General features: G+C 38.1%; 1 protein-coding gene across 3 annotated transcripts in view; it reads right to left on the minus strand.

Moving 5' to 3' along the window:
• Positions 1–13,328, minus strand: part of DLG2 (discs, large homolog 2 (Drosophila)) — a 673,110-nt gene that overhangs the window by 403,334 nt on the left and 256,448 nt on the right. For all 3 annotated transcript variants that reach the window (XM_009881201.1, XM_009881200.1, XM_009881198.1), the window contains one exon: positions 536–586. In XM_009881201.1, coding sequence (XP_009879503.1) covers positions 536–586 — 51 coding nt within the window. The remainder of the gene's footprint in view (positions 1–535; positions 587–13,328) is intronic.

A 13,328-nucleotide genomic window follows, 5' to 3' on the forward strand; every position in this document is an offset into this window, starting at 1 on the left:
TTCACTGCCAGCCCTGATTATAACTCACAGAATTCAGACTTGTGTAAACATATTATTTACACATAGATATGGTCTAAAGCTTTTATATATCCACTTCAACATTAAAAACACTTTCGCCGATTTTGTTTTATAGTATAAGACTGCATGTCTTCTATTATCATGCACACATGCAAAGAAATTGAGGAGGTTAAAACAGAAAAGACTCCACGATTCTAGCTTGCAGGCTAAAAGTGAGTTACCAAGAGTCACAGGGGCTCTTCCCAATAATCAAATGTCTAGTCGAGCACTGACATAGTTATGGGGAAGAAAAACATTCTGGATACTGGTCTGCCAGTAGCTACACCTGTAACTTCTTAAAAACATGAAAAGCTTATCCTGTTGTATCACTCACATTTTTATAGTTTAGCATGAGTGGACATCTTTATTCAAAATATAAATAATTTTATTTTTAAACACTTTTAATTTCATAAGTAATTGCATTATTTTTATTACAGATTATATTTTTTCCTACAAGAGAAGAATAAATTATACTTACCCTCTCCAGAGTAATTTCTTCAAATTCATATTCAATTTCTGTTCCATTGACCTAAAGAAAATAAAATCAGAAAATTCCTTAAATGCACATGGAAGGTAATTTGGTAGGGATATCGTACAGATATGCCAGTATGACCAGTTTACTGAAGTACATTTTTCAACATATAGGTGAGGCTATCTAAATTATAGCCTACTTAGCTCCCTTTTGTCTTGAATGGCATGCAACCAAGCCTATAAACTTGAAACCAGTAAAAGTTCAGTATATAAAACACTGAAATAACTAAGTCACTTACATAATATGACTGATATTTGATATAACGTGTTCATGGAGTACGTGCAAATGTTTAAATAGTTTCCAAGGTAACAGTTTCATGTCAAAAATAGAAGACCTGTTTCTAAAAATTATTCTCACAAATGGAAGAAAGATTAATTATTCATTGCCTTACGAGCACCAGTTTACTTTGCCATACAAAAACAGACAGGAAATTCATAGTACTTATGTAAAAATCGCTCACTGATACATATACTGAAATACATCTTGTTTACTATATTAACCTAGGGCAAGAACACGACAGAGGACCTCTGCAATAGACAGCTGGATGGCAAAAAGGCACAGAATGTTAATGCAATTCTTACGCTGAGTTTCAGTGTCAAAATAAATTAAGCTACAAAATGTAGAGCACCAAAATGGATTGCACTGGACAAGAAATCTATCAGCTGAAGACATGACACTGACTTAAGCAGTATTCTGAAACCTTGTTCCAGTCTGACATGGATTTTTTCTGTCCCTCGAGGCAACTCACTTAACATCCCTTTCTTAGTTTCCTTATTTCTAATGGGTAGAGTACCACATCTGAGAAAGCTGCAAAAGCTGACTATATTGTAAGTAAACTGCAGAGTAATGAAAATACTTCTAATATTAAAATCTTAGAAGAATTTCAAAGTGTCCTTTAGCTACAGCTGGTCAGTTATTTTTTTATTTGGCCAGAAAATATTGATTAATCAAAGATAATAGATATTGCCCATAAATCATGCTGCTTTATTTTTTTGTGATGATAGGATATTTCCTGGAAAATAGTTTTGCTTTTGTGTTTTACTTAGTTTATGCTTAATGGAAAAAAAAATATTTTGTAGTAGCAAAAGTGAAGTGAAGCATTAGGATTGGTCTAATCTTGGAGAAACAGAATTGTTATTTCTCAGAACAAGAACATTCACTTCTCCTCCCCACTCCCAGCTGCTAATTTTCTATATTAGCTTTCTAACTGCAATCATAAAACACTGTACACAAATCATTCTTTATCTACTCAAGCACCTTTCAAATGTAATTAGGTACTTCTCTTGTGAATATTATAACTAGGTACATGTATCTACCAAACAAAAGCTTCCTATAAAAGCCACCAACTATTTAATTTGTCTGCAATTCAAAATCTGATAAACCATGAAATCAGTAATAGAAATACAATCTCCAGAGTCTGTGTTCAAAAGGAAAGGGGAGAAAAGTCCAAACAAATAGCCCATGCTTACAAATGAAATGAAAACGCAGCATCAATGAATAAAATATTTAATACATACATAATATTTCTATTTTTTACATGATTGCAATCTGGTAATCACAATACAGTACACCAAAAACAGATAGGAACAAAAATTTTACTGTAGGATATTTACCTGTTCTCTGTTATCACTTTAATGCTTTCTGCATAGACTCTTTTATTAATATAGGCAACTTACTAGTATGAACAGCTTTATAGCTACTCCATTTTTCATCCTTTCTTGTCTAATGATAATGAAATCAAAGCTATCTATATGTCTCTGTTTTCACGAACTTCCCTTTCATCTTAGGTTGGTGGATAGCTCTGATCTATGTCTTCAATTCCTCAGTCTTGCTCTATAAAGCTGTCTTTGCTTCACTGCTTATAATCACTTTTCCTTTGCATTAAAAACTCGTTAGTGCAGCAAAATGGGAAAAAGAGGGACATGAGAAGTGAGCAACCTCTGTACAAAGATGAAAGGAGAAAGCACAAGCTGAATACTCAATTTGTATTTGCACACAAACAATATCTTGATTATGATCATCTGAGGGGTTTCTTTCATCATCTGCAGTCACGATTCCAAAAAGGTCTTCAGTTCAAATCGCCATTAATCGCAGCAGAGATCCATTACCAGGTTCCATAGCAGCAGGGATGATATGAATTTAAAAGCTGATCTCGATCCAACTCCTTTTGTTACTTAAGGACATATATCTACATATGCAGTTCACTGCTCTGTTTTTCGTGCCGGTTGCTCAGAAGACCAATGCAGTTATTTCGTAGAGTCTAAATAAGATATTGCACCTACCTGAGGCAGGTGGAATGATGATGTATGCAGTACCATTCATTGCATTCATTTTATTTCATATTTAGACTCTCTGGCTGCACCTACACTGCTAAATTAGAGTCAATTTTCAGCCAAGTCTCAGTGCTTAAGGCTGTTTCTGTCTGGAGCCTGCTGGAAACAAATAGCCAAGGAGTGAGCCAACAGTTAAGCAGGAGGAGAATCATGGCTTCAGCGCTGGAACTGGCTTGTCGGTCCTCTCATTTAGCAGCATACGGACATACCCTCTGTTTTTGTCCATTTTAACTTGATAGTCTTTGGCCTGACAAAGCACCTAAACAAGCTGTCTGAACCTGCAACTTCCATTTCCTGCGAGTAGTGGGAAACCGTTCCTACGTCTCTCTTTGCAGGAGTTTTCTGAATTCTGCTTTTATAGCAGATTGCAGCAAGAACACAGAACAAAGTTTACTATGACTTGCCTGATTTAGATAACTATGAAAAATTCCAAACTTTTTCATATGGTTTTCTCCTCCACAGTCAAAGAAATCATCAGCACATCCAAGACAGTTTGGGGATATTCTTTCCCATCTTTCAGCAGTGCAAGGTTAACACAACAGATATCTTTAATCTTAACTAAACGTTGACTTTTATAATGCTGAAATGTGAGGTAGTCATCTAGCTCTCTTTATACTCAGTGAAACAGGCACTTCTAGGTCTTAATTAATTTCATCCTACACTAGATAGCTCAGGTAAGTTAGATTAATTGTGCCCCTGAGGTTTTTCACTAGGTGCAAAAAACAATGTGTAAAGTTTGGTGAGTGCTTGCTTTAAACCTGTTTTCTCTGCATTACTCCTAGCTATAAATTGGTAACAAAGTTCTGCTTAAGGGATGCCGTGTGTCTTTCATAATTATACAGCAATGAAAGGCCAAATCTCTGGTTTAGCAGCTTTCCCGATTGCTTTTTTGAGCTTGTCTGCACCTGTAACTGGCAGCACATGCATGCCATGATATCCAGCACCTACTCCCACAAGCCCAGCTGGTTAGGATGTCTTCAAGGAACAATTCAGTCTCTCCTCTTCTCCAAAAGCTCAAAGCCAAGATATATTGATGTTGGCTTCCCTCTCTGATTCAGGACACTGATGTTCTCTCTTCGGAGAAAGAGTGCTGAACAACACCTGTGACAGTAACAGGCCCAGAGGACTCTGGCCGAAGTGGGTAAGAAGTGCACAAGATGAGGTCCATGGGAGGACGCAATCAACCACATCCCTTCTTCAAGGCACAGAGCCTGGAATTAAAATATGTCTCATCCAGGAACTTGCTTCATTTCCAGCAGAACAAAAAAGATACTGTTGACCAGGACAAGATACATACGTGCTACATGAGGAACCGGTCCACGTGGAACCTTTAGATAACTTTGAGGGCCTTTGTTGCCCTGTCGTTCAGAAACGGCATTACCAATATACACTTCTGATGCCAGAAGGCTTCTCAGTCTCCTGACTCTACATATGTTCATGATGCGGAGTGTGATGAACTTACAGCCCCTGCAGAATAAGTTACTATAATTCAACTAAGTCCCAATGTTTAAAGCAATTACTTGCAAATCGAGGTAACAGTTGCCTTTCATTTACATCTGCACCTGTTATACTGGAGGACTCTCCCAAACTTTTGACAGGAAAATATCTTAAAAAGAGATGTAATGCATGGAAGCCATCTAGATTTCAGCACTCAAGAGACATTTCCTGGTGAAGCTCTAATCGCTACTTGAGTTCACTTATCTTTCTAAGAAGAAAGCACTAGTCATCTTCAAATGGCACTTTCTTTCAGGAGAATGAAATATAAGGAACAGGTAAAAAGAGTTTTTTTTATATATTATTTTGTGAAAAACCTGAAATAAAGCCCAGCACACAGAACACCAAATGTGAAGAATTTTACTCGGACTTTCCAGGAAGTTTCTCTCATTTAGTGCAGTTTAAGGATGACATAAGCAGCTGAAGTAGTCTCTTAATGAAAATCAGCTCTACAGAACATGATAGATTCCCAAAATCCTTGAGAAAAACATTCTGTTGGTTTTTTTCATTTTTACATACTGTCACTTTGTTAAGACTTTTATAGATTTTTTTCCTCATAATAATAGTTTGATACTCTTTTTATACTTCTGCAATTATTTGATTTGATAGACCTGTTTACATTCAAATAAGTAAACATTGCCAAATTCTTTCTTGCTATACTTCTGCACATCTACAACTGCATCCACCCACTCAATAAGATAAAGATGTCATCATATGAATTTTAATGAAAAGAACTGTGTTATGATAGTGGCAACAGCAGCATCAAAACACTTATAATTTATACAACTGTAATTTTTCAAAACCACTGCACCTATTCTTTCTAATAAAATTTATGTCATTAGAGCTGTTTGTTATGCTTAGTCTTATTTTCAAGATGAGATTGTTTTGCCTAAAAATTACATCTGTAGACTTTTATTACAAACAAAACCCATTTTAATTATATTTAATTGGATATTGTTTTTCTGCTGTCTTCTAGAAAGAAGACTGCTTCTTCTACTTTTATTATCATATGCAGAGGAAGATAACTACCCTGCCACTGATTTTCACTCAGCATGCAAATTTTATTCTTTTGGCTATATGGTTTCACCAGTTCCCACCCAAAACAGACCAGAATACAATATTGCCAAATTCTTGTTGTACAACTAACCCTGGGGTATATTTGTCCTTCAAAAGTTTCCAATTTGCTGCATAACTGAGATGGACCATTTTACATTTCAGAAACATCAAGGCATTACATTTGGGTAATTTAACGAGTATAAATAGCCCTTCATGATTTCTGTTTTATTAGTGAGACCAAACAGTGACCCTTATTTGCCCTTTGCCATCTCCAGATTTAGGTTATTTCTTCATTAATTGTAAAGGAAACCTGCTGATGTCCTTTTGATATTGTTTTCCAAGAGCATGAAAAGTTTTTCACTGCATATAAATGTACAGAAAGCAGTTTCCTGTGTTCTCTGATTTAAAATACGATGATTTTGTGTTTTCAAACCATCCTAAAGAGGCTGCCAGAAAGTTTTTCATGCTACTCTTTATTTAAGTGAGTGAGTACAATTTATGGGCTTTTAATACAAGATGCCCCACATCTACATTTAATCACAGTGCATAACTAAGCCCACTGCCTTCTTTTCACCCATATTTCCTTTAGGAAACAAGGACAGTATGTTAAGCTCTTTGAATGAAAATTTACCAGAATCTAAAACTTTCTTGTCATATGACTGTTCTGGTGTGAAGGACGCAGAGTGAAAGATCATATGGCTTTTAAATAAATTTATACTTTATCAGGAGTAGATCTTACAGTATATGTGCAACTGATTTCCTCAACATAAGAAAGACATGGACCTGCTGGAGCATGTCCAGAGGAGAGCCACGAGGATGATCCGAGGGCTGGAGCACCTCTCCTATGAGGAGAGGCTGAGAGAGTTGGGGCTGTTCAGCCTGGAGAAGAGAAGGCTCTGGGGAGATCTTATTGCGGCCTTCCAGTACCTAAAGGGGGCCTACAGGAGAGCTGGGGAAGGACTTTTTACTAGGGCATGGAGTGATAGGATGAGGGGCAATGGCTATAAACTGGAAGAGGGCAGGTTTAGATTAAACATTAGGAAGAAGTTTTTCACTTTAAGGGTGGTGAGGCACTGGCACAGGTTGTCCAGAGAGGTTGTTGAGGCCCCATCCCTGGAGGTGTTCAAGGCCAGGCTGGATGTGGCCTTGGGCAACCTGGTCTAGTGGGAGGTGTCCCTGCCCATGGCAGGGAGGTTGGAACTCGATGATCTTCAAGGTCCTTTCCAACCTAAACCATTCTATGATTCTATGATTCTATGATTTGTAGGTCCTTCCACAGATGCCTACAGACCACTTGACCATGAGTCATTGTACATCCTTTAGGGAAGATATCACCCTCAACACACATTCAGCAGAGCTGCAAGAAGCCAATTCCAGCTCCTGGTCAACACCTGTAAAGATCTACAACATGGTCATGATAAACTTGTACCCCACTCCAAGGGGGCTTTCTTTGCTCACTCCTTTCTTCATAGATATCTCCTATATCCTTCTCCAGGTCTTAATTTTTAGTCATCCTTCTTATTCACTGTTTGTGTACCATATTCATCCTTTCCTCTCTTTCTTCCTCCCTCACTGTTACCCTGGGTTTTCTTGATTTCATTCTCCTGGAGAAAATACCCATTTAGACAGTAACCATTATCACTCTTCTCTGATTGACTACCAAATCCCTAATTTTATCTTACCCTACCTTATTTCTCAAATCTTGTTCAGAAAAAAAATCATGTTTTCTATATGTATTGTGAATCACCATTCCCAAACTCTAATCCCAATTTCTCATGTCTCCACTTCAGCCTCCACTGCTTTCTTCAATTTTCATTCTTTTTATGTTTTTCAGTTCTCTTCCTTATTACCACCAAATCTGTTCTTTTCTTTTTCTCTCAGATACAGATGCACACACATACATACCGAATTAAACATACTTTATCTAATCCCACTTCATCCAAAGGATTATTCATGATTAGCTTTCCACCTTCTTATTTTTTCCAACTAAACTTTAAAAATAATATTCTCTCATAACTGCTATTGAGTCACTCATACACACCATGTACCTTGATTCCTTTCACTAATATGCTTCACCTGCTTAACTGTAGTTTCAAAATCTTGTGCAAATAAGGGATTCTCTTCTAGTTTCCCCTATTTGCTGCTCTCATTCCTCACAATCCTTTCCCCTCTTCAGCAACAATTTAGATTTTTGTTTAGCTGTTTTGTCTCCATAAATCTGACACTTCCTACAGTCTGAAAAACATATATTTTGATACTGTCCTCCTAGGTATTCTTGTTATTTTATGTGGCTTACGCATTATGTGATAACACTCTGTTCTTTACAATGTGAGACATCAAATTTTCCTTCATCTTCTCTTTGTTTTGTCCATATTCTGGTGTTGATATACACCACAGAAGAAAAGTGTCCATATGTTTGTAAGTGTAAGCACTTGATATATCTAAAGCAGACTAGTCACAAAACTCTCAGTTTCATAAGCATAATGCATGGAGCAGATGATCCACGGAGCAGAAATCATGATTTCAATTGGGGTTCACAGTAAATGGAAATGAAATTACATCTGTTCATGAATTCTGTTTAGGCAAAAGAAGAATGCAAATTTCATCTTTGTGCTATAACCTTCTCTCTTACACTAAGAGAAATTCATATGCCATCATATTAGCTATCTAACAAGTAGAAATCTAAGTCAAGCAGCCATCTACGCTTCTTTTTTACAGGCACTGGAGAGAGGAATCAAGAGGGGGTGATTTATGCAGTGTGCCTTAGTCTTCAGATGAAATTGCCATTTGAGGAACTTGTCTCTGCCGACTGACTACATAGAGACTCTTCAGACTTTTAGGAGTTTTTAAAATTCCTTATAATTCTGTATCTTAAATTTATAATATAAATCATTGCAGGAATTTGAAACAGTGCATTCCAGAGGACTGGATACAGTTATTTCTTTCCACAGAATTACATTCTTTCTTGTGCAATTCAGGTCATGTACTATATGGCTTCAGAGGTTCACAGTCACTCTGCCTTTCATTTTCTTCTGTGCTTCTGCCATTGCTGGCACCCTAACATATCAGTTATCATAAACTCTCAGCTTGTCAGGTTCCTATATCTCTGATCCATTTCAGTTTTAGAAGAAAATCCATCAAACTTTCCAACAGTCTGAACAGTTCATACATTTCTAGAAATTATTTTCCTGTGTAATATTTCATTCCATGCACAAGATGCATAAAAATGGAAAATTGCTGTTGCTTGATTGACCTTATTTCATCAACAAAGATTATGAAGTACTTGTAACTTGGGACTTACAAGGTTATTTTAATAATGTTTAATACTGCAATTTGCATAATTTTATTTAAAGGGTTGGTAACTCTAGTTGGAGTGTTTAAAAGGCAGAAATTAATGCATAAACTATGAGTTAAGTTTGATTCATTTAAACACTTAAGAGAAAACATTCTCTCAGTTTTGGAGAGAAATCAAGAACACACTAACTGGCAAAATTTTAGGCAAGGAGAGAACAGCAACAATTTACTGAATTCTTTGACATCCATGACATGTTTATGTAGCAATCATATAATGAAATATATATAATATACATAATGAGCATGCCCCATTTCCTCAATAAATAGACAACTAACATAATCTAATCTCTTGTAATTTCTTAAATGAAAATGTACTGTGACTCATAGTTTTGAGCCTAAAATTGTCTCCCAGTACCTTTGTTTACCTTTGAGAGTTAATACTCCCTTCCCTGCTCTCTCACCCCATCGTTTATGAACAAACCACAATCAGCGTGGGTTCTTTTCTTCTCGTGTGTAAACTCTAGCACAAAGTACCAAAGGCTAAACTGTACTCTCAGTCACACTGGTGCAATCCCATTGGTGACACTGGGCTTGTACTAGTGTAACTGATGTTACATTTATTCATCTGTGGATGTACTTACACCTACAGGAGGGAGCAGACCTGAAAAGATAAAGAAAATACTTGCCCAAATAATAAAAATGAGCAATAAGTTATATTCATATAAATAAAATGTATGTACATTTATAAACAAATATTCGTGTATCCCACAGGACAAGCTTTTTACTCATGAATCACTTACTTTACAAGTATTTTTATAGCAGCAGAAAGGTTCACTATTTCTCTTAAAATCTTGGAAGATTCTTTAGTGTATGTATGGGCATGGAGCCACAGTCCTCTGCATTCTACAACTAAAAGCATAGCAGAACAGCTCCCTCATGCCCAATTAATTTTGCTGCAGGAAAAAAAAAGACGACAATCTGAACGGCTGAGACAAAATCAAAGTGTTTTTCTGCTCCTTCTTACAAACTCAGGGAAAGAAATGTAGTTGTTGCTCACAGGGATTAACAGTGCACACCCTGAGAAGCGGCTAATACAGCACAGCTGATCGTCAGTCACAATCTAAGCCTAGCCAAAATTGAGCGAGTTGTTCCATATGCTTCTCAGTTTTCTTGGTTGGAAAAAACTGGTTTGCACCAGTTTGAGAGAAATTTCAGTTTTTCATAAAAATTTCTTCAACTTAAATCTGAAGAGATTGGGAAAATCACTTTCATTCACCTTCAGTTTCATTTCCAATTCAAAGATGGACTCTTGAAAAGTGAACCTGAATGTTACTTTTGAAATAATTCCTATGCTGTGCCTCAGTATTCTAAGAAAAAAAAAAAAAAAAAAAGATTGTGCTTTTAAGGTTATCTATTAACTACTGCATACAAGAGCAGAGATGCTTTACTTAAGCACTAAGGAAAAAGCCCAAAGAAAGCTTGAGAAAAATGCTGACACATAATGCTCTTTAAAACAAGCACAAAAAGCTTGCACTGCACAATAAGCTCCCTCAGATTAAGAAAGCAGTGTTGGAAAAAAACCCATGGCAGAAAAAATATTCGAAGAATATTTTTAATACACTAAAACGTGCAATACTTTGAAATGTTTAATTTTATACAATACCACTTTAAAATTTGAAGTATTGCGTCATCTCTTTTCAGAAGTAGAGCATAATTTACCAATTACACAAAGTATCTTTGGTATGTTCTCCACACGTTTCCTGACATAATGGAACCTTTTATTTACACATCTAAACTGTAAACTATTTGGCAGCGAAGCCAATAGGTAATAAAGTTAGTGGTCAGTGATGATCATAGGTAGATTTGTGCATAATATGTCTCCTGGACATCAAATTTGCTAATATCCACAAGGCCACCAAATAGGCATTCCTTGGCTTTACCACACTGTACATGCTCTAACACGTCTGCTCCATAAACATTTTAATATTTCAGGGTTAAATTTGTTTTGGCCTCATCCCATATTTGGAATCTATTGTGTCAGGGTATGTGATAAAAGCTCATCATCCCCCAGAAAGGAACACAGAGAGTCAGTGGCAGGGGAAGGAGCTCAACTAACACCCTGCCTTGCTGCTCCCAGGCTCATCACAGGAGCCATCAGCCCATCAAAGGTGCACACACACGTGCGAGCACAGAGGCAGGTGGAGGAACCCCTGTAACCCCGTCAGAGACCCATCCCCTCCCAGAGAAGCCTCAGCCCCGCGGGCTAAGGGTGACACCCAGCACCATGGGGCAGCTGGAGAGCACTTTACAGTCTGGGGAGCACGTGGCTGGCTGTGGGGCTGGGACACTCTGAGGGATGCAGGGAACGGGCATCTTGGCATTGTAACAAGACTTATGAGATTTTTAGGGGAGGAACCAAAGGTGGGGAAAAAGGAGGGATAAAGGTGGTTTGGAGAGGAAGACGCATGGGAAAACAGAAGGTTAAGGGGATAAAAGGGGCCACTTACAGGGAAACAAAGCTGGTCAGTGGTCTTCCCTGTCCGTGCCCTGTGCCTGCTGAGCATCACCTGTCATGTCTTCTATTAAACTCTATTTCTACCTGTTTTCTTGGGTGAGGGGTACTGTGTTCTGTGTGTGTTTAGGTGTAGGTGTGGGTGTGTGCATGGGGTCTGTGGTACCAGCAGCTGGAGTGCGTGAGGGTGCATATGGCAGTGGGTGATTGCCAGCAAACAGCAAGCTGGGCTAGCTGGCGAGTAGGTGAAGCTGTCAGAAGTCCAGGGGGTGCGTGTGACTGGGAGTGAGACACATGGAGGAGTCAGGTACTGGAGGGACGAGGGCTCCATGACAACTGCCCAAGAGGCTTTGGGATCCAGGGGTAGACTGAGACACCCATTTGTGTGTGTGTTACTGTGCAGAGGGAAGAACAAGGATCCAGGGCCAGCTACTGGATGGACTGTGTGTCTAAGCTCAGTTACTGGAGGGATCCACAGTGTGTGTGTGTGTGTGTGTGTGTGTTGGTGCATGCAAAGGGGTCTGTACCAGCAGCTGGAGAAGGCTTGCAGCCTCAAGGGCTTGCACACCCAGGTGCCACCATCTAGGACAGCAAGGATCTGGGGCCAGCTCTACTCTACCGAGTTGACCAAGTGTCTAAATCCAGCTCCTGGCAGTTTTCACACTGTACATATGTATATATACATACATATGTGGGAGGGGGATGCTATGAGGCCATTGGTGGTGGGGTTTTTTTGTGGGAGTGCTGATTGCATCTGTGCTGTTGTGTTCAGCCATGTGTATACTTTTATATGTGTCCTGTTCGTGTATGTGCTAACTGGGAATACAGGTTGGACCTTGTGGCGTGGGGTTGCAGCAGCCTCGCCTCTATCAGGGTACCAAATTCAGCAACCCCCTAACATCTTGTTCATGCACATGTATTGCAAATATAGTATTTTTTGCTATCACAGACTGCAACACAATGCAAGGCTAAACTGAGGAAAAAAAATGTTTACCTTTGCAGGCGTGTGTTCATTGCTATGTACTTCCTATTTTCATCAAGGCAGAAATTCTAAAAATGTGACAGGGAAAGCTACTCATAATCTTTTTGAGTCATTTTTCACTAAGAATTGGCAGGGAAAGAACAATGGCTAGAGAGAGTCCTGGAAATAAGAAAGTGTGCTCAAAGTGTTTATGATGACAAACTATATACAATGTTAAAGCTTTTATTTTAGTAAAGCAGGGGAAAGCCTACCAAATACAAATTAACTAGGTTCTAGGTACAGACGAAAATCAAAAAGATGTGGAATTCAAGAACTGGGTAGAAAGTCAAGTATCATCTATTTTCCTCCAGTAGGTGCACATATAGAGATAAGGTTCCTTGAGACATATAATTGAAACAGGGTGACTGGTCCTGACTAAAGACCAACCTGTCTTATTGATGAGATCAGTCTCCTTAAGTCATGAGAATGGCTTCTGGAGATTGGTCCATATTTTGAAAGAAAGATGGACATCTTTCAACAATGTCGAGATAGATGAAAAAATGTTCCATAAACTGGCATGTATTTATGTCCTTCTACATGAAAATCAAATGCCTGGAGAACAAAAGAGGAGCACTTCTCTGACTTTTTTTAAAAACTAACTTCAAAGTAATACACAATGCCTCTAAAAACAAATGAAACAGTATTGAAAGCACCAGCTGCATATTACATTTGTCCTCCTTTGGGGCAATAACAAGAGTTCATATGGATAGTTGTAGACTTTTACAGTTCACAGAATGAGAAAGAGCACTATTAAGATAACAGCACTCTCTTCTACTAAAGAGAAAGATGATGGTGAAATCAGAGTGATTAATCAGCCTTGTACACTGCATGTTATTTGAAAAATTATTATAGCTCAATAGTTTTAAGATAAACCCAGCGTGCTATGCTCACCTTTCCATCACCTCTGCAAAATCTAACTCCTGAATTTGGACATTATACAAGATTAATTTTGTTATGACCCCACTACTGCCCAATTAAGCTGTGTAAAGAATGAAACAATGACGCTTGCCAAAATCCAATAAAGCAAAG

The sequence above is a fragment of the Charadrius vociferus genome, unplaced genomic scaffold (assembly GCF_000708025.1).
Source record: "Charadrius vociferus isolate BGI_N301 unplaced genomic scaffold, ASM70802v2 scaffold1, whole genome shotgun sequence".
NCBI classification, from domain to species: domain Eukaryota; kingdom Metazoa; phylum Chordata; class Aves; order Charadriiformes; family Charadriidae; genus Charadrius; species Charadrius vociferus.